At 44.2% G+C, this 22424-nt stretch overlaps 1 protein-coding gene across 1 annotated transcript in view; it reads right to left on the minus strand.

Moving 5' to 3' along the window:
* LOC126996279 (probable phosphorylase b kinase regulatory subunit beta) overlaps positions 1-22424 on the minus strand; it is a 297183-nt gene that overhangs the window by 154845 nt on the left and 119914 nt on the right. Inside the window, exons 16-18 of the mRNA XM_050856656.1 lie at positions 18864-19051; positions 15586-15701; positions 8225-8367 (exon numbers count right to left, since the gene is read on the minus strand). Coding sequence (XP_050712613.1) covers positions 8225-8367; positions 15586-15701; positions 18864-19051 — 447 coding nt within the window. The remainder of the gene's footprint in view (positions 1-8224; positions 8368-15585; positions 15702-18863; positions 19052-22424) is intronic.

Genomic DNA, 22424 nt, shown 5'->3' on the forward strand with positions numbered 1-22424 from the left:
TCCACTGGTGACCAAAAAAAAAAAAATTCAGAACTTCATAATTAGCATATTTTATATCCCTTTTATAGACTAAAATGTAATTGGATTGTTTTTTTCATGATCATAAAGGCTTATATGAAACACTCACACATCACTGCCATCCAAAGTATATTAATAAACTGCAAGAAAAATTGCTGACACAAATATATAAAAAAATGTCTCAGGAATATCAAATTAACATAATTTGTGTAATAATTGTCTGCAAAAAGTGTAGCTCCATAATCCAGAAGTTTTTCAGCTAGCATCACAACGCGAGAGTCTGTGACACTAAGTCCATCACACTTGTTCTTCCTCAAAATTCCAGGTGTAAGACTCATGGGTGCATAGTTTGTAAAGTTTTACTCTATATTTGTGGGTTTTCCCTGGCAAATACTGCCGAATGCCTAGTCTCCCTCTGAAGGGGACCATACTTTCATCTATGACTATCAGAACCTGGCTTGTAAACAGTCTGATAACGACTGATGAGACTGTCGCCCAGGGGTATGAACTTGTATAGCCCATCTTATTCATCATGTGGAGCAGTGTTGTCAGTGAAATGTAGAAATCTGTATAATAGCTCAAATCTTTCTCTGGTCATCAGCTTAGGCACAAATGGATCAGCATACAGAATGCTTTTAGACCAATAAAGTGCAATTTCTCACTTAGGATTGAGTCCAATATATATATCACAATCCCAATGAATTTTCTCATCTCACCATTGTTTGTCTTTCCATGAATGTAACTGAGATCTACGTGTAAGATGTCTACCATCAATAACTTGATGGGCATATCTATTTGTCTCAGTAACAATCATGCTTACAATATCTTCTGTCAGTAACAGATTATATATATCAAATGGCAATATTCCAATAGCATCAGTTTGAGGAATGACAGCCATTTATTCTTCACCTGTAAAGGTGAAAGAACGAGGTCTAGATTGGACTGGTCCCATCAGACTGTGCAGAAGCACCATTTCTAGTTTGTCCAGTAATGTTAGTGAGAGGCTGTGACACTATATTGGCACTACTGGACTGCTGTACTTCATCATCAGAGATGTCTTCAGGCGTGTCACTGTCTTCACCTGTGTCAGAGTCTGGACTAGAGCTGCAGATATAGTCTTCATCAGAAGACAGATTGTCACCTTCATAACTGCCATCACGTGAGTCTCCGTAAAACAATAAAGGATCCATTACCTGTAGAAACAGAGATAACATGCAACTAAGTGCATATAGTACTCTTAGTAAATGCAATGATACAAAAATCTATCAGAAAGGTTGCCTACAACAAATGAAGAGACAAAAATGTTTCATACGTAAAATTACGTATTGAGTCACTAGTGGCCATTGAGAAGGTGGTACACCAGTGTTCCAACACGCAAGTATGGCAAAAACAGCGAAGCAGTCAAGTGGTGGCTATCCAGTGTGATTGATAATGAAATAGCAACGAAACAATAGTGAAACATTCATCTATTGGTCCACTGGTGGTCAACAAATGATTGGTACATGGATGGTACAATACGTAAGCAAAAATAAATCTAAGGCTTCCTCAGGTCGTGGGCCATTGGTGGCCACTCTAAGCCGTGGACACGGGTGATCCAATACGCTATATACACTAAATATTATTATTGTGTGATGTGTTGGGCCACTGGTGAGCCACTACTTTTCTGCTGCTCTTGGCATTCCTCAGCCAGTAGAGATGATGCTCACCTCCTCTCGCTTTGGTGGCGCTTGGCAGACTGATGTAAAAGACAAAGGAAGGAATTGCAAGGGGAGAGGGACAAACTCTTGCCATAACGCGGGGAACATGTTAACGGGTCTTGGAACTCCAACATCATCAGGGATACTGGCTGTTCCTGTGTGATCGTCTCTGAAGATTTACTACCTGATGTAGATGTTGAGAGTTGCCCAAAGGCCTCCCTTGCTGACTACCAAGGACGAGTGGACAAGTTCCCCATGGTGAGGTGCCACTCACACTGTCCCTACTTTACCGGTTGGACTGAGGTGGTACGAGCTCCAATCAAGTTTGTTGGGGCCCTCATCGGAAACGTCCCTGGGGTAAGGGATCCCCATGACCCTGACTCTTCTCAATCTCCATCTGATTCTTCCAGTGCATCCTCATCTTCAAAGTTCCAGCGAGGGACTTCTACTCCTCATGTTCCGACGTCCCCTGCAGCCATCCGGGTACACGCAGCTACCACCCGTGTTGGTAGGTTGAAGAGCCTTCATCCACTTGTCCTTCCGGAACCTCTACCTCTTTCAGTAACCCCTCAAGACTTCACCCAGCTTCAAGCCTTGTGTGCCTCCTTAGCAGCAATACATCAGAAAGCAGCTTCTGGACAAGTCGACAGTGCCAGAAATTGGTCATCCTTCAAGTATACCTGTACCTCCACGTGCTTCTCTACAAGAAGTGCCTCACCTGCCAGCTTTCCAACAAGGTAGGCCAACAGTCTAGTTGTGCCAAGTGTTTCCCGTTCGATCATCCTCTCTGCGGCCCATGAGAGTCCCTTGGCCGGACATTTCTCTCGCCATAAGATGGAGATGAAGATCTTTGAACATTTCTTCTGGCCGGGTATAGGAGCCGACATCCGTGCTTACTGTTGTTCCTGTGATAAGTGCCAACGGATGTCGGGGAGAATTCGTGTATGTCCTGTCTTCCTCCAACCCTTACCTATCGTTACAGAACCACTTCCCAGAGTCACCATCGATCTAGTTGGACCCCTGTCTCCACCAGCTACGGAAGGACCTCTTGTCAGCCCCGTTCCCGTAGTGGAGGAGCCATCACCTGACGCCAGCTCCACTGAACTTCCCATGGATGAACCACTCATGGACTACCGGGATGTACTCTCCGCCCCGTCTAGCTATACGTCAACGATTCAGCAGGACATCGTCCGGGTGTTGAGATGGGCCTTGGGTCTACCGGCCTACAGGTACCGTGTCGTCCATATGGCATGGAAGGATAATGTGGGGCCAGATTTATTGAGTAGACTTCCTGCATAAGTCACTCCTCCTGTGTCTCCTCACCCGTTTCCCCCTTGTTTTAGTTTATTGGCTCATGTTTTTTTTCTTTTCCACTTAATAGTTGTTTGTTGAATCTACCTGGAGAAGATTTTTGTATGGGGGCCTGTGTGAGGGCAACTACCAACTGAGTGGCGAACGACCGGGGTACTCTTGCTGCTCGTTCGCCATGAAGCCGTTCAACTCCCGAGGCGCAGCGAACAACCTGCTACACTCTCGCTGCTCGTTCGCCTGACAACATTCGACGCCTCGGTCGACCGAACCACCGAGGCTTCTCAATCCACTGTGGGAGGCGACTTGGTGGGCGGCCAGAGCCTTCCTCTTCAGACAGCAGCCGGGCCTCGCTCTGAACACTTGATTTTGCTCCGGCCACAGCTCTGCTCTCACTCGGGTTTCCTCAAAACCGTGGGCTGGTTCTGGGTGCCTCACCTCTCTCCTCTCCGCGCATTGGACTCCCGTTACTGCCGTGACCCTGATGCCCCTTCTCTTCCTGCGCCTCCCTCGTCTACCACATCTACACCACTTCAAGGACGAAGCTGTTATAAGAGTGTGGGGAAGGTTTATAAAGCCTTAAAATATATATATATATATATATATATATATATATATATATATATATATATATATATATATATATATATATATATATATATATATATATATATATATATATATATATATATATATATATATATATATATATATATATATATATATATATATATATATATATATATATATATATATATATATATATATATATATATATATATATATATATATATATATATATATATATATATATATATACAGTTGTCCCTCAAATAGTACAGTTTCCAATAGTACGGTTTCGGTTTTATACGGATTATCATGGAAGAATGTTTTTAGGATTTTTAAATTTCCTGCTCATCGCACCAAGTAGCCATAGCGTGAGTGGTAAAACTGTTCTACCAAAACACCTGCTGAAAGCACCCCAAAGCTTGTCATCTAGCCGAGAGTCGCTTGGTGTCTACTATGGAGAATTTGACAAGTGATTACTGAATGGATAGCTAATTGAGTATGCCATGACCTTACAGCAGCACCTATGACAAAAATGCCCACCTCAAGATCATTCACCCACCACAATGACCTCAGGCATTCATGGTGGGTTGCGCTATACCACCACCGCCTACAATTAGCTCAAATTAGGTGTTTTATGGCGAGCCCTTTTTAGGATCCACCGTACCAAAGCCACGACTCGTGAAAGCCCAGAAAAGGGTCTGCCGACGTTCTCGGGTTAAGTAAGTCCTTTACTGATTTTAGTTCTTCCTTTTCCCTTTTTGGTTTCTATGTTATATTCTTCTCCTTCATTTCAAATATTATTACACTTTTTCTTATCTGCCACATCTCTTACAAAATGGGGGGGTTTTAAAGCCTTAACCACCTCCTTCTCTACATTTTCCTTCTCTTCTTTCAGTTGCTTTTCAATTACTTCCCTGAGGTTTACATTAGTGTTTTCATTTTCAACTTTCCAGGTCTTCATTTCACCCAACACTTCCTCTCTGACCCTCTGTTCCTCAGTCCTGTCTCCCACTCCATATTTGTCCAACTTTTCCTTCATTTTATGGACACTGCCCTCTTCAACAATGTCTCTGTTTAGTCCGCTCCATGTATCCACACTCCTGTATGGAAAACTGTACTTATTTATATCTTTCAAACAATGCTCCTCTCTCAATTTCTTACTGTGTCCTCTTTAGTTGCCTCCTCCCATCTATTTTGATTAAGTAATTTCTATCTAACACGTCCATTCCACTTGTATTCCTGTACAATGCTATCAGGTCTCCTCTTTCTCTTATTTCTTTGAGTGCTGGTAGTCCCAATTCCTCCAATCTAGTCTCGTAGACAGACTTGATAGTTCAGGTACAGTACTGTCTCCAGGATTGCGAGTTTCAAGTTTGCGATTTACCGAGTTTGCGATAGGGACCCAAAAAATTTGATTTTTATTGAAAACTGAAATTGCGATATGACCCAAACTTTGAGGGTGGCACGCGTGAGAAAGTGGTGGTTTCCGCTCTAGTTAACGGGGCGGAGGGGGTCGTGACGTCAGGGCACACTGCGGCGTCACCACCACAACACTGTATTCTGCCGCCTACTGCCATTGTTCACCTCACCCTCGCGGTCCCACCCAACTAAGGTGTGTTCAGTGAAACATCATCAACTCAGCCATGACGTCACGTGTTCTATGACGTCACGGCGGTGACGCGCGCTGGAGACCCTCGCCAGCAAGAGTCTCATTTGAATCTTGGTTTTATTCAAGGATTTACACATCATATTATGAAGTGTGGTGTTCTCTGAAACTTCAATCCAGTGGCACCGCGGCCACACGTGTGGGTCTCCAGTGACGTCTCTGTTTACATGTGACGTCACGAGCGCGGTGCATTGTGGGAAAAACAAATGCTAAGTGAGCTATCCTTTATATGTCTCTCATCCTTGGTCCCACCCACACTTCTACCCCCACGTCGTTTGGGTCTGGGCCGGCGTGGCACTCTCCATTCGCTCCCGGTCCCCCTCCGCCATCCGCTCTAAAGCTGGCGCAGCGGGGCAGCAGCAGGGATCCACTACAGGGTTTACGCAGCGCCGGTCGCAGGCGGGACAAGCTCATGCCGTGTGGGGCCAACGGCCCGGTGTGCTGCGGCTCACATTTCGCGGTGGCAGTTAAGCCCTCTCGCCACTTGTGCCGAGACCTCGGACCGGCGTGTCTCCGGCCCTTCCGTGGAACGCGCTAGGCTGCGGGGGCGCAGGGCTCCGGCTCTCTCTATCGTCGCCTTTCGGCCGGGCATTTCAGATGAAATGTCGACGGTTTTCAATTTTCCCCATAAGAATAATGGTTCAACGTTTGCGACCTGCAATGTCGACCTATTTATCGCAAACTTGGAGACAGTACTGTACCATCTTAGTTACAATCCTCTATCATCTTCCTTCCAAGGCCTCTTAATTCTCTTGTATCCCATATTATTAGTTCTTTGTCCACTTTTTCCATCCCACTCAGCACCCTATATACAGAAGCCCCCCGCCGTTCATGGGTATTTGGTTCCGCGAGATTCCCATGATCCGCGAATCCACGATCGACAGGACTATAATCAAATAGGGAAAATAGGGTTTCATTCTACCATCTCGATCGAATAAAAAAAAGGGGATTTCTAAGGCATTTCTAAGCATTGTTATATTGTTTTACATACACATAAATCACACGTCGTGGCTTTTTCAACCCTGAAGAAGATGTGAAGGAACACTTGGAGGCCATGATAAACTAAAAAAGGCTGCATAAACTCCACTGTAGAGCACTGCCACCTTCACTCACACGTGGTAAACAAACTGTCTTCTCTTCTTCTTCTTCTTGTAACCTGTTCCGCTTTGTATCGCTTTTAGGTTGTTCACTTCTTTCTTCTTTAGTAAGTTTCAACAATTATTGTTTTTTTTCCCAACTTTTCACAAGGAAATTTTTTATACTTTTCACCATTTGATTGGATTCCTTTCTATTGCCATACAGACCTAACACTGTAGTTATCCCTCCATCATGTTATTCTAGTCTCCTGTCCCATTCTTACTCACCTGTAATAGCTAGTCATTTGGGATATATATTTGGAGTATAAAGAAACTAACGAGAGAGAGAGAGAGAGAGAGAGAGAATCTTTGAAAGTGGTTGGTCACCGCTAATTATTGCATTAATATGCGTGCCTAATATTTTTGTCGATTTCGGGGTGGCGGGGAAAGTAAAAATTTGGGCAGGATTGGGTGGTTTTGGGCGGAATGTGGTGGCGGCGCGGTGGGTTCCCAGTCCCGACCTGACAAGTACACGTCTAGTTAACCCCCCTGCCCCTGCATGCATGGCGCCTCATCTCCGCACCAGCACGCCTGTTGCCCCTGCCGAGCCACAGGAGGTGCAACAGCAGCTGGTGGAAGTGGTAAATGTTGCCTGTCAAGTTCCTGGATGCGGATGCGGATGTCCAATACATCTCTACTCTGAATAACTTTTCCACTCTACCACAATAATATGTGGATGGTTTGTCCCAATACACTGCATAAAAAAAGTTTTTTTCGCTATTTCACACGTGTTTCTTATTACCTCATCTGAGGTGTCGGTGCCGAGCTGCGCGCTACAGACCACGTATACGCAAGTTTTCATCTGCGTTCAGCAGGGGGTGTCGCAAATACCCTACCTGCGTATAAGCGAATCCATGAACAGTGAGGCCGTGAACGGCGGGGGGATTCTGTACTACAATCAGATCTCTCCCCCTTCTCTGTGTCAGTTGGTTCAGGTGCTTCAATCTTTCATCGTATGTTAAGTTTCTTAATCCTGGAACCAGCTTTATTGATGCCCTAATATATAGCCTGTGTATAACCCCAGGGGTGGTGACAACAACAACAACAAAAAGAAAAAAAAAAGGAATAAACAGGATGCTCGTATACCAAGTCACCATTCGTAAATCAAGGCATTTTTCATGAAATTTTTTGCTTGTAAATCAAAACACTCGTAAACCTACACATACATCCTTAGTGCAAGACCTGTACATACATCCTTAGTGCAAGACCTGTACATACATCTTTAGTGCATATACAGCAGCAGTTGAAAAACTAAAAACATATATGTGGAAGAAATAAGCCAGACAAGCTCATTTACGCAAATGATCTGGGAGCGAGAAATGCAATGTTTTGGGTGGAATTGCTGGCTCCGCCCACCGGCTAAGCTCCACCCCCTACCCCCCTTGCTTTACCTCACAGTGAAGAGCGACCCGCTGAGGGCCACTCAATGTATTATTCCTCCAAGGTTCATCCTCCTTTTTAGGCTGGTCGATAAATGGGGACCTGGCGAATCCTGAGGAAGGTAAACTTTGGCAATCCCAGATATCACATTGGCCCTGTGTCCTAGGGTAACAGATTCTTACTTACCACAAGCTCACAGGGCCAATGAATCGGAGATGAGCACCACAGCCACACAGCTATAGTGTATGCACCCACCTTTACCTTTATATCAGGCTCTGAAGTTTGTTTTCAGGAAAAGAGTGGCATGGGAGGGTGAAATGGTATATAATCATATTTACAGCTGAAGCAGCACTTGACTGGCAATGTTACTCATACCCCTAGTACAGTACCTAACCCCAAAACTTGCCACACTCATTACTCTTCACGTTTCAAATCATACTCAGCCATACTTTGAAGCTCATGGAATCCTCAGAGTAGGTGATGGCACGAGGCACATCAGTTAGGGACTGGTAGCCGATGCTGGCATGCTGCAGCTGCTCAAATGGCTTGATGTCCAGGTCAATATCCAGGGCATTCATGAAGTCAAGGTGTTCTGTAACAGGTGAGGCAATCAGGGTTAAAATTTCCTTTATGCACTATCTCATTTCTGACTTAACCAACAGTACTTATGTTGTCTCTGTCTTCTACAGTACCCTCTCGAGTTTCACGCTATCCAAGTTTCGCAATCCACGAGTTTCGCGATTAGTCCTAAATTCTTACCATCCCGACTATCGCGCATTATCACCCCGAGTTTCGCGCTGCTTTGACACGTATGGGTCATGTCTACTTATCATCGCCGTCACGCACGCTACCTTTAAAGGTAGTATCACACTGGATGTTTTCCTTCAAACATTACAACTATGGCAAAAGAGAGAGAGAGAGAGAGAGAGAGAGAGAGAGAGAGAGAGAGAGAGAGAGAGAGAGAGAGAGAGAGAGAGAGAGAGAGAGAGAACGGGAAGAGAACGGGTCGTTTTGAAGCTGCGGTTGAAGGCGGCTGCCTTACAATTGGCTGACAGTTCTGAAAGCATGCTTGTGATTCGCTGGGAGTCCGATGACACCATCGCCGACGCTCACCCTATCAGCGGCTTCACTGCCTTAAGGCGGTGTCACAATGGCCGTTTTCGCCCAACCATTGGGGCTACGGGCAACATCCGTACGCCCAACCGGGAGCAAGTTCACGGTTATCCGTAAGCTGGTGTCACACAGGGCTTTTTACTTCCTGTCGCGTTGGCGGCAGCTGGGCAACCGGCAACTCCAACTTTTCCAGGTGTATGACACACACGGCCAAGGTCGATTGCCCGTATCCACATCCACAATGTAAACAAAACACTTGCCCTGTATCAACATGGCGTCGTCTGCTAAAGTAAGGGTTGTCGTGGCTTGTGCTGCCATTACCCAAGTTATGGACTTGTTGCTGCAGTTAAATGGAAGGAAGAAACAGTTGTGGGTGTGGCGTGCCTGTGGTTCCTCCATGCCAGTTCTCATTGTCACCACTGCGCGTGCGCGGCCAACCCACCCATCTTGACTCAACCACATAAACACATCGATCGAATAACAATAAACACACACACACACACACACACACGCCTGCGCCATGACGGGCTGGGGCCGACTACCATCCAGGCACCTCAAGCAAGCCTACCGACGCAATAAGCGTAGAAAAAAAAAAAAAAAAACTCATTATGAACCATTGTAGATGTTTCTGACAAACAGAAACGACTTCATCATTTCTTGAGTGTGTTAGAACGTATTTGGTGAGTGGTTCACATGAACCAAACCTAGCTCTTGGCAAGAAGAGAGCAGTCATCTTTAGCACTGTTTGGTTTGTATGAACCAATCACCAAATAAGTTCTAACACACACTAGGAAATGGCGAAGCCATTTTTGTTTGTGAGAAACATCTGCCATGGTTCATGATGAGTCTGGTGTGTACGAGCGCACGTGTGTGTGTGTGTGTGTGTGTGTGTGTGTGTGTGTTGTTACTTGATCCACGTGTTTGTGGTCGCAGTCTAGAAGGGTGGGCCGGCTGATCATGCGCAATGGTGACAATGAGAACTGGCACAGAGGATCCACAGGCATGCCACACCCACAACAGCTTCTTCTTTCCATTTAACTGCAGCAACAAGTCCATAACTTGGGTAATGGCAGAACAAGCCGCGACAGCCCTTACTTTAGCAGACGATGCCATGTCGATACAGGACAAGTGCTTTGTTTACGCCAGGATGTGGTTACAACTGCAACCGAACTGGCCATGTGTGACGACACCGAAAAGTTGATTTGCCGGTTGCTCCGCTGCCGCCAACGCGTGGGAAGAAAAGAGCCCAGTGCATACACCAGCTTACTGACAACCAGGATGGGCGCGCGCTGCCAGTAGCCACAACGAAAGAGGAAAACAGCCAGTGACACTGCCCAAGGCAGCGAGGCCACTGACTCAGGGGAGCGCCGCTATTACGCCACCGGACTCCCAGCTAATCACAAGCTGAAGCCAGAGCTCAGCCAATCGTAGTCCGTGGCTTTCAATGACCCTGGTGTCATACTGGGCCTTTTTCCTCGAACTGCATTGACAGTAGGGCAACTGGCAATTTAACTTTTCCCAGGTGTGCTACACATGGCCAAGGTCGTTGCCCATAATCTGCAACATAAACAAAGCAGTCGATGACTGCCTCAACAATGCGCTCGCCTAAAGTAACGACAAAACGAAAGCTTTGCTCTGAAGTCAACATTGATAGTTTGTTGTTTGTAATGCAGGCAATGTAGAGATCCATGTGAAAATGCCAGCACATGTGTGTGTGAATATTGTCACCGACTTGGGAGTCTAAGCTGTTGGTGTCAGTAGGCCTTTTTTCTCAACCACATTGGCAGTAGGCAACCGCAACTCCAACTTTTCCGGTAGGTACACACAGCCAAGGTCAACTGTGTTAAATGAAAGCAGTTGCCCCATACACATGGCATCATCTGCTAAAGTAAGGGCTGTGGGCAGGTGCTGCCATTACTCAAGTTATGGACTTGTTGCTGCAATTACCCTCTCACACCATAAGTTTCAATAAGTTTCTGTTTCACATGCATTTCTCAAGGCCCCACCAGCCTTTTTTGCAGCCTAATACTCTCACATTCCCAGATGTATTTTTACCTCACAGATATATCATACCCCAACAAATTTGGCATTGTGGCTTCTAACAAAGACTTGTAGAACATGCAACAAAAAAATAGAGGAAAATAAAAAGTACAAACTCGTTTCACAGTCTCCTCAAGAGAGTATTAGTGACAATAAATCCTATGTACCAACTCTTCCTGGCTAGCTAGCTAACTCAAATTTTAGTGGCCAACTTTTTTAGCCAAATATATGTTTTGAAGCAGAATTTAGTGAGGATTCCTATGGTATCCTTGAAATTGTGTGTGTGTGTGTGTGTGTGTGTGTGTGTCATATGAAATAATCTGCTAACTGTTTCTTTTAAAAAACACTAAATCACAAATATGATGATTGACTTATCAATGACTGTTGTATTGTACCATTACGCTGCCATCGCAGCTGCAAAATAGCTCACAGAGATGTTTAAAATTGTGAAACAAATGAAAGAGAGAGAGCAGATGTAGTTGGGGCAAAGTTTGTAAAAGATGAAGGAGGGAACATCATGGTGGAAAAAGAAAAGATATTGGAAAGATGGAGTAAATATATCATCGAACTGTTAAATGAGGAAAATGAATATACGATAAATGAAACTGAAAAAGTAGAAGGCCCAAAGGAAAAAAATTATGGAAAAGGAAGGAAAAGTAGCACGTAACCCTTTCACGCACCAAAAGTTTAATAAGTTTCTCTTTCCACTGCGACATCCATCTGGGGCTCCCTAGGGGCCCTCGTGGAATGGCCTGACCATGAGGTGAAAAATTTTATCATGTTATCGATTTCACCCACGAGTATTCTTTTTTCCTGGCATTATTATATATCGTTAGTTTTGGAAGAGATTATTCTGCCTTATGAAAGAAAAAAATATCAAGAAATGGAAATAAATAGCAAAGTTAACCAACTCTGAAGAAACAATTTAAAGGGACGAGTCGCGCTCACAGGCTGCCTGCAGAGAGGCAACTAAACCACGGGCAATTATCACTTCAAATCCAATGGCACGAGAGAGTTGACAATCAGCTTATTTTATAGGTCTAGCTTGGATCTTTGACGCAAAAAAAATTGACGCAATTCTGGAAGATACTTTATCTTTGGAGAATTTTTTTCATTTTTTGATGCGATTCGAGTCAAAAGCTCAGATGCAGACGATTCTGTTTTGACGCGAATCACATCATGATGCGTGAAAGGATTAAGGAAATGAAAAATGGTAGAGCAGCAGGACCTTCAGGGCTAACAGTAGATTTAATAAAAGCAGTAGGAAAGGAAGGAATGGTGGAATTGACAAGAGTGTTAAACGATGTATTAAAAAAGGGAGACATACCAGAAGACTGGAAAGGAAACTACACTATACCCATTTTTAAAGGGAAAGGAGATGTTTTGAAATGTGGTAACTATAGGGGGATAAGGTTACTGGAGCATGGCATGAAGGTATATGAAAAAGTCCAAGAGAAGAGGCTGAGAAGGATAATAAGAATTGATAAATGTTAGTTTGGCTTTTGCCCTGGGAGATCAACAACTGAAGCAATATATACTATGAGAGGGCTTCAGGAAAGGTTTGTGAAGAAGAGGAGGAGATTGTATCATGTTTTTGTAGATCTAGAGAAGGCATTTGACAGAGTACCAAGGGAAATTATAAGATGGGCAATGAGAAGGCAAAGAGTACCAGAAAGATTGGTTGAATCGGTGATGGGACTAAATGAAGGTACAAAATCAAGAATGAAAACACTGGTGGGAACATCAGATGAGTTCAAAATTGGAGTGGGGGGTTCACCAGGGATTTCCCCTTAGCCCACTCTTGTTTATACCAGTAATGGCGGAGGCAACAAAGGAAGCAAGAGGAGAGACACCATGGGAGCTGCTGTATGCAGATGACTTGGTAGTAAATGCAGAGACAGCAGAAGAAGTGAAAGAGAAGTTTAAAAAATGGAAGGAAGGAATGGAGGAGCGAGGTTTGAAAATGAAAATGAAAAAAACAAAGTACATGGTGACTGGAAAAGAAGCAAGAGAAAAGATTAAATCAGGAAAATATCCATGTGGATGCTGTGGGAAGGGAGTAGGTGTTAATTCTGTCTTGTGCACATGTTGCAGACAGTGGTGCCATCTTAGATGCTCAGGCCTCAGAAATGTATGAGGAATGCAGAATTTTATAAGCCCAGTGATGTATGGAACAGAAAAGTGGGCTCTAACCAGAAAATTGATGGAGATATTGAGAGCAAGTGATCGCAGAATGCTGAGGTATATGGCGGGGATCAGGTGGCAAGATAGGGTATCCAGTGCAGATGTAGCAAACAGATGTGGAGTAGAAGACCTGGAAACAGTGCTCAGAAGGGAAAGACTCCGGTGGTTTGGACACATAAAGAGAGGACCAGTTGGTAGATCTAGGAATACGTGGAGAAGGTGTATACAGGAAGACTTGGCAGTGATGGGATTGGATGAACATCAGGCAGAAGACAGAGTAGAATGGAAAAGAGCCATAAAGCATTCAACCACTCAGGAAGAGTGAAAACAGACATTAAACGAAATGATGATGATGATATTGTTTCTATATTTCAGTCACCGCTCACAAAGATCACAAGTGGACAAACTAGAACAAAACCAGGCAAATTAATGTTTTACCTGCCGTGTATTCCCCCAGCACGCATGCATGATGGCCAGCAGAGCGACTTATTTCAGTGATGAGATATTTCTCGCAACACCAGGCCACGTAGTGGACCACCGCCACCATGTCCCGTCCTGCGCTGCGTATTTCTGCCACCCCCACATTGTGTGCCGAACAAATTTAAACTTACCAAACCTAATTCAACGTAACCTACCTAAAAGGGGGCTTCACCCCCCTAGACCCCCCTTCTATTTGTGATGGAAAAGCAATAAGGCAGTGTGTTGTATGGACACAAAATACTTCATATAGCACCAAGGTGTTCTTTGCTGTGAGACGGGTGATGTTCTGGAATAATACCGAGAACTGTGCTGTGAAGACCGGTGTTGTGTTCCTGAGCCAATAAATAGCCTTCATGCAGTGATTCATGGGTAAATTTACGGAAAATAGCATCTTCATGTTTTCATAATACAAAACTGTCTTGATGTGCATATGCAGGCCCGTAATTTTGGCAGATTTTTCAGGAGGGCTTGAGGGCATCATAGATTCATGATGTGGGGGCTGGCAAGCGGAGTGAGCATAGCCATGCTGTCGGGAGATGCGTGAGAACAGCTCTGTTTATCAACAATTCTCTGTTTGTTTACATTCACGTCTGAGCATGCATAGTTCATGGGAGGACAGCCAGGAACCCAACGCTGGGAGTTCTACAGTTTTCATAGACTGGAGAAAAAAAGTTTTTTGAACTGTGGTTCCACAGCACGGTGTGTATTCTTATCTTATCAATTAAACAGTAAACAAAGCAGCTCTGTCAGTCCACTTTACAAGTCTCTTGGTGGACCATCTGCCACTGCTCCTCACTCCTCAGCCACTGCCGTCATCTATTTGTTTACATACAGCCGCGCAGTACCCACGTACCCACGGTCGTACACACAACCATTTTCCAATTGTACAGACAACCGACAACTCGCTCACGGTTGGGCATATGGGCAACTGCTGTTGCCCGTAGCCCCAATGGTTGGATGAAAACAGCCAGTGTGACACCGCCTTTTAACCCTTAGATTACGGCGATCATATATATAAGTGCGCTACCACATGCCCCACCCGTATGGGGATCATATATATAATCATCACACTCTACGCTCCCTACGTCTCAAATATACCGCCAGTTCTTGACTCAGAAGAATGGTGGAGGCATCTGGCATCCGTACACACTCTCATGCGTCTCAACGCGCGCCCTACAGAAGGCCACAGATCATTTTCCACTTTTGTTCGGAATACATCTGGCATGTCTCGTGACACGTCAAGCAGTTCCTTTGCTCCGGGCGTAAGTAGAGCACGGGCGAATCAAAGTGACAGTGACTCTGATGACTGCTATGGTAGTGACGTTGACAGAGGAGGGAGGGGCAAGTAGGTGGAGAGAGAGAGAGAGAGAGAGAGAGAGAGAGTGGGGTGCTTCCACGCGACGCGTCACGGCCACGAGAAAATGCGCAATATTTTCGGCTGTCATAACTTTTTTATTATTATTAGGAGAGAAGTTTTATTACACCACCATATATACTAGATGAATATACAATTATTACAAAGAAGGAAGACACCATTTCCACCTCTTTTAAATGTCTAAATTTTCCCTCTGCACAGCATCCAGAAAAATATATCACCACCCATACTCTAAGGGTTAAGGCAGTGCATATGACGCCAACGGTAGGTAGACGTGACCCATACATGTCAAGGAGCGCAAAACTCGGGGAGGCAATGCACGAAAGTTGAAATGGTGAGAATTTATGACTAAGCGCGAACTCGAGGATCGCAAAATTTGGAAAGCGCGAAACTCAAGAGGGTACTATAGTATCAATGATACTTTTCAAATGACTTGTTTTCATAACTTTAATTTAACCCATAAAAGACTGAAAGAACTGAAACTTAGTATAACTTACTCTCCTCAGAGTTTGGGTAAATTCTGCTTGTGAGTTTGATTTCTTTAATAGCTTAAATGAATAATAAAAAATTATGTAAATCCTTCATGTGACTTTGACATTTTTCTTCAGAAACACTTACCTATGCAGGAGGAGGAGATGAGATTCTGAAGACGGCCTGTGCGCACCTTCAAGCCATCACAATAACCAGTTTTCAGCATGGCCAGCAAGTCCAGTAGCTCCCGGAAATGTACATCTCTGGGACAAGACAGGGAAATAGTATGAAGCATCCATTCAAAACTATTTTACCTTAATACATGTTAAACATAGGGGGTGTGTGTGTGTGTGTGTGTGTGTGTGTGTGTGTGTATTTACCTAGTTGTATTTACCTAGTTGTGAAATACAGGAAAAGAGCTGTACTAGGCTCGTGCTGTACCGTCTCCATAACGCTTATTATCCAGTTTGGCTTTAAATTCATGAATCGTTTTTGCACACACAGTCTTCTCGTCAAGTCCGTTCCATGTTGTTATGCTTCTGTATGGAAAACTGAATTTCTTGACATCTCTCCTACAGTCGCTCTTCTTCAATTTCTTACTATTCCATCTTGTCACACTCCTGTCATGTACCACTAAGTCTTCCCTGTCCAATTTCTACAATCCCTCTTGTATCCTGTATAATGCTATTAGGTCCCCTCTCTCTCTCCTCCTCTCCAGTGTTGTTAGTCCCATATTCTCCAGTCTTTCTTCATAAGCATGTTCTCTCATCAGAGTTTCTGGTAGTTTGGTCGCTGCTCTCTGTATTCTTTCCAACTTTCTAATTTCTTTCTTAAATCTAAGTGACCACACCAATGCAGCATATTCCAGTCTCAGACGTATCATCGATGTTATTAGTTTCTTCACCATTTCTTCGTTTAGATATGTAAATGCTGCTCTTATGTTTCTAAGAAGTTTGTATGTTTCCCCAGTTATCCGATTTATATGCTTTCCAAAGGATAACTTGTCTGTTATTGTCACTCCCAGATCTTTTTCCTCTGTTTTTTTCATGATTCTTTCATTACTCAGAAACATGTTAAACTTGTGTGTAAAGGATTACCTTTTTATTTTTTATAATAATCTGTATCAACAGGTCGATGGAGTTGCCATGGGATCCCCTCTGGGCCCTACCCTTGATAATATATTTCTATGTAACCAGGAACAACACTGGCTTGATAATTGTCCGTTAGCTTTTAAACCGTTAATTTACCGTAAGTATGTTGATGATACGTTCATTGTCTTTAAAAATCAGGATCATGTCCCTCGTTTCTTGGATTACTTTAATTGCCAGCATAGGAACATAGTTTACCCTGGACACCAAAATTAATTCCAAGCTTCCTTTTTTAGACTTACTTATCAAGAAAATTAATAACCAGTTCCAATTTTCAGTATTTCGGAAACCTACTTTTTCTGGCCTTGGAACCAGTTTTTTTAGCTATTGTAATCTTAACTTCAAAATGAACACAATGAAGACTTTGTTGTATAGAGCTTTTCAACTTTCTAGTACATATGAATTTTTCCATTCTGAAGTAACATTTTTAAAGGATTTTTTCTCTAACACTGGGTTCCCTGTCCAGTTGTTTGAAAGAATCACCAACAAATTCTTGAACAACCATTACCAGCCAAAAATTGCAGTCCCTACAGTTAATAAGCAAAGCATGTATGTCAAAATTCCCTTTTCAGATAAAATTACAAACAAAATCCAGTCTTCCTTATCAAATAGTCTTGCTAAATTTTACCCTCAATTCATTTTAAGTTTGTTCCGGTGAATAGGTTCACAATAGGCTCATTGTTTCGTTTTAACCCCTTCAATACAAGCAGACAAAACATAACCTCCATGCCATATCCTGGTTTTACAGACTACGTAGAATAGTCCAATGACCATGACGCACATACAGCGTCTCTAGGATATGGTTCGAGAGATGAAATGACTCATATACTGCGTCATGGTACTGAAGAGGTTAAGGACCAACTGCCGACTGACCTGCGCTCATCCACTGTTTATAAGTTCACATGCCCTGGTTGCCAGGCCGGGTATATTGGAAGCTCAATCAGAGCTTTCAAGGTTAGAGTGGATGAGCACATTGGTCAGTCCAGAAGAAGAGGCCATCCTTGCCACACCACCTCTTACTCAGCTGTGAGAGAGCATGCTGAGGTTTGTAATATTATTGTTAAGAAACAACATTTTGATATACAGGTAACTCGATTTACACGAGTTTGGTTTACGCGTTTTTTAAATAACGCGGGGTCCAAAATCCAAAGAAATGTTTAATTTACACATTTTTTCACTTATACGTGATAATTTATGGATTGGCCACCAGATGTCTCACACAACAGGACTCACACAGCGCCGCGGCCACACAGCAGAGCTCAGTTCTTCCCGCGCGCCACTTGAACAACAATACAGTACCCACGCTGCCACACTACTCAACAATAGGGGTGGGCTGGTACCGGTACCAGTACCGCTACTAACGGTACCAGCTATATGGTACGGTACCGGTACCAGACTGTTCGGTACCGGTACCAATACTAGCCAGTCGCTCATGGTGTCCCTCATTTCTTCTTCACACGAGTGAGGCTGAGACTGTGTGCCTTAGTAGATATCTCGGCGATATGGATACTCTCTCTCTCTCTCTCTCTCTCTCTCTCTCTCTCTCTCTCTCTCTCTCTCTCCGCCACTTGAACAACAATACAGTACCCACGCTGCCACGCTACTCAACATTTATAGGGGTAGGCAGGTACCGGTACCAGTACTGGTACTAACAGTACCAGCTATACAGTACGGTACCGGTACCAGACTGTTCGGTACCAGTACCAATACTAGCCATTCGCTCATGGTGTCCCTCATTTCTTCCTCACACGAGTGAGGCTGAGACTGAGTGCCTGAGTGGATATCTCGGCGATATGGATATTCTCTCTCTCTCTCTCTCTCTCTCTCTCTCTCTCTCTCTCTCCACTGAATGAAGTGAATATTTATTTTTTGATACAAACCTACCTCTTGTTTGATTTACATTGTTTTTTATTTACGTGACCTCTTCAAGGATATAATACTCGCATAAATCGAGAGTTACCTGGAATAGATAATTGTGATAGACCCGATATCCACATACTGGAATCCTTATATATAAAATAACTTAGTCCCTCACTGAATAATACTATGTCTGCTATTTCCCTAAATGTTGCTTAATATGTTCAGTTTTTTTTTATTTCTAAACATTGTCATTAGTTATACTTCACAAATCAATATTCCCCCAATGTCCCCCTGACCCAACTGTTTAGTTACTGTGATCATAGGGTATTTTAAAGTTTATTTATATATTGTTTTATTCACGTTGCTGAAATTTATTTGTATTTTAGACCACTTGACATGCTGAATGGATTTTCTCACCTCATGTGTTCCTCTCGTATGAGGATGCAGACGGTGGGACGGCCAGACAGGCGCCAGTACTTGCCAACGAAGTGTAGCTCAGACTTGATGTCATCAATGAGCAATGCCATGTCATGAGAGAGGTAAAAGTCACTCACCTCAAACACTAGTGGGTAACACAGCACAGTCTGGCCACACACACGATATATCTAGAATAAGATTTGATGATATCAGTTAAGGATATTTACCACAGCCTGTGGACAATTGATATATAGCAGAAGCATGAGTGAATGCATAGTTTCACATTACAGTATAATATTGACTTAATGTTAACCCGGTAGCAGCGACGAGCCAAATTTGTGGCTTTACCATGTAGCAGCGACGGGCCAAATTTGTGGCTGTACCATGTAGCAGCGACAAGCCAAATTTGTGGCTTTACCATCTAGCAGCGACGGGCCAAATTTGTGGCTTTACCATGTAGCAGCGACGAGCCAAATTTGTGGCTTTACCATGTAGCAGCGACAAGCCAAATTTGTGGCTTTACCATCTAGCAGCGACGGGCCAAATTTGTGGCTTTACCATGTAGCAGTGACGAGCCAAATTTGTGGCTTTACCATGTAGCAGCGACGGGCCAAATTTGTGGCTTTACCATGTAGCAGCGACGGGCCAAATTTGTGGCTTTACCATGTAGCAGCGACGAGCCAAATTTGTGGCTTTACCATGTAGCAGCGACGGGCCAAATTTGTGGCTTTACCATGTAGCAGCGACGAGCCAAATTTGTGGCTTTACCATGTAGCAGCGACGGGCCAAATTTGTGGCTTTACCATGTAGCAGCGATGAGCCAAATTTGTGGCTTAACCATGTAGCAGCGACGGGCCAAATTTGTGGCTTTACCATGTAGCAGCGACAGGCCAAATTTGTGGCTTTACCATGTAGCAGCGACAGGCCAAATTTGTGGCTTTACCATGTAGCAGCGACAGGCCAAATTTGTGCCACAATATAAACCCCAAAAAATAAATGATGCATAAACTGATCACAAATGCTTTGATATGTATTATGAAAATGGTTTGTGTGAGTGATGATTTTTACTCATTTTTCTCGCTTAGAGGGACTATTAAGAAACACGATCCCTGCTGCTACCAGGTTAATCAATGCTAAACATAGTCTTGAATGTATCTGATGAGGCTGGAGGATATATAGAAGTAGGATGAAAGGCACCAATGAACAGAGGTAATCAACCAACAAGGGAAAAATATGATCTCGTACAGAAGCAAACATATGTAAGTCAGAACTAAAAAGGATGGAATGTTAGCTAAATGAACTACAGTACCCTCCCTTGTTTTGCGCTTGCTTCGTTCCAAAGGCATAGCGCTAAACTCGAGGATCGCGAAACTCAGGGCATTGAAAACACTGAAAAAGCTCTTATTCTTTCCGACCCATGGAGAAGCTGAATTTTTTTCCCAATTTACTCCCTTGTTATTTTAAATTACGTACTTTGGAAAAAGGAAGAAAATGGGAAGAGAGAACAGGTCGTTTTGGAGCCACAGTTGAAGGCGGCTGCCTTACGATTGGCTGATAGTTCTGAAAACACGCTTGTGATTCGCAGGGAGTCCGATGACGTTATCACCGGCACTCACCCAATCAGCAGCCTCACTGCCTTGAGGCGGTGTCGCACTGGCCGTCCTCCTCCAAACGTTGGGGCTATGGGCAACGCCCATAAGCCCAATCGGGAGCGAGGTGTCGGTTGGCAGTAAGCTGGTGTCACACTAGGCCTTTTTCTTCCCATCGCGTTGGCAGCAGCTACGGCAACCAGCAACTCCAACTTTTCCTGGTGTGCGTCACACACAGATAAGGTCGGTTGCCCGTACCCACATCCACAACATAAACAAAGCACTTGCCTTGTATCGACATGGCATCGTCTGCTAGAGTAAGGGCTGTCGCGGCTTGAGCTGCCATTACCCAAGTTATGGATTTGTTGCTGCAGTTAAATGGAAGGAAGAAACTGTTGTGGGTGTGGCATGCCAGTGGTTCCTCCATGCCAGTTCTCACTGTCACCACTGCGCGTGCACAGCCACCCTACCCATTGGGTAAGCAGTGGCTGAAGGGATAGCAAGACGGCCCCGCGTTCAGGAGGACGCGAGTTCAATCCCCGACCAGTGCCACCAAGCTGCGATTTTCCAGCCGCCGCCGAGTGGCTTAAAACTACCCACATGCTGTCCAGAAGACCACCTATCAACCCGGACTCTAGATTCTAGGATTAAAGATGAGCTCCAGGAGGGCAGCGTGAGCCAATGCAAGATGGCGCCACTATAAACACTCGCCTGCGCCAGAAAGGGCTGGGCCGACCAACAGGCCCCACCGGGAAGAAGCCTTGGACCGACCATCAGGATCCACCGGGAAGAAGCCTACCGGCACAATAGGCTACGACGTAAAAAAAAAAAAAAAAAAAAAAAAAAAAAAATCTAGACTCTGCCCACCAACACACACACACACTGGTGCCCAGTGAGGAGTGACCAGCTATGTGAGTTTGTTTGCAGATGATGCAAAGCTATTGAGACGAGTCAATGATGTGAAAGACTGTGAGGCATTGCAGAGGGACCTGGACAAAACATGGGAGTGGAGTGGTACATGGCAGATGGAATTCAACCTTGGGAAATGTAAAAAAAATAGTTTGGTAGGATTGGTAGATGTGAATATAATTATAAGATGGGAAGTGAGATAATATGCAGAGGAATGGAAGAAAAAGGTTTGAGAGTGACTATCTCAGAGAATATGTCACCGGACAAACACATCAACAGGATAACGGGACAAACTATGAATTTGCTGAAGAACAAAAGGACGGCATTTGTGTATTTGGACGAAGAGATGATGAAGAAAATAATAGTTACAATGATAAGGCCAAGGTTGGAGTATGCAGCAGTGGTCTGGTCTCCTCACGAAAAGAAGAATAAAAGAAAGCTGGAAAGAGTACAGAGAATGGCAACTAAGATGGTACTGGAACTTAGGGATCGGACTTACGAGGAGAGACTCAATAGCATGGGGCTCACAACCCTGGAGAGAAGAAGAGAAAGAGGAGACCTGATAGCGGTGTACAGGGTGGCGAGCAGGGTGGAGAATCTGGACAGAGAGGACCTGTGTGTGTGGAGTGAGAGAGAAACAAGAGGACATGGGAAGAAGTTGAGGGCGACCACGTGTAGACAAAATGATCAGATTAGCACTCTCTCCCTATCTACCCACCCACAACCCAGGGGAGGGACCTAGGGGGACATGCCGACCACCACCACCACCACCACTACCACCAATACCAATACCACCACCATCACCACCACCACCACAACGTGGCAACATGGGAAACAATCCCTGCCACATCATAGAATTTATACAAATCGTTGTTATAATCCTAAACATTGACACTCATTGTACTATGTAGCTTCCTTTACTATATACAGAATATACAAAATATCACTTTCAAATAGCACATGGATGGGAAATATGAGAGAGACGCATGTACACAGGTTAATTTGGCAGCATGGCTAGAGGTACACCACCATCCCAGCCCCACCCTGAACCAACTTCATGCTC

The sequence above is a fragment of the Eriocheir sinensis genome, chromosome 9 (assembly GCF_024679095.1).
Source record: "Eriocheir sinensis breed Jianghai 21 chromosome 9, ASM2467909v1, whole genome shotgun sequence".
NCBI lineage: Eukaryota > Metazoa > Arthropoda > Malacostraca > Decapoda > Varunidae > Eriocheir > Eriocheir sinensis.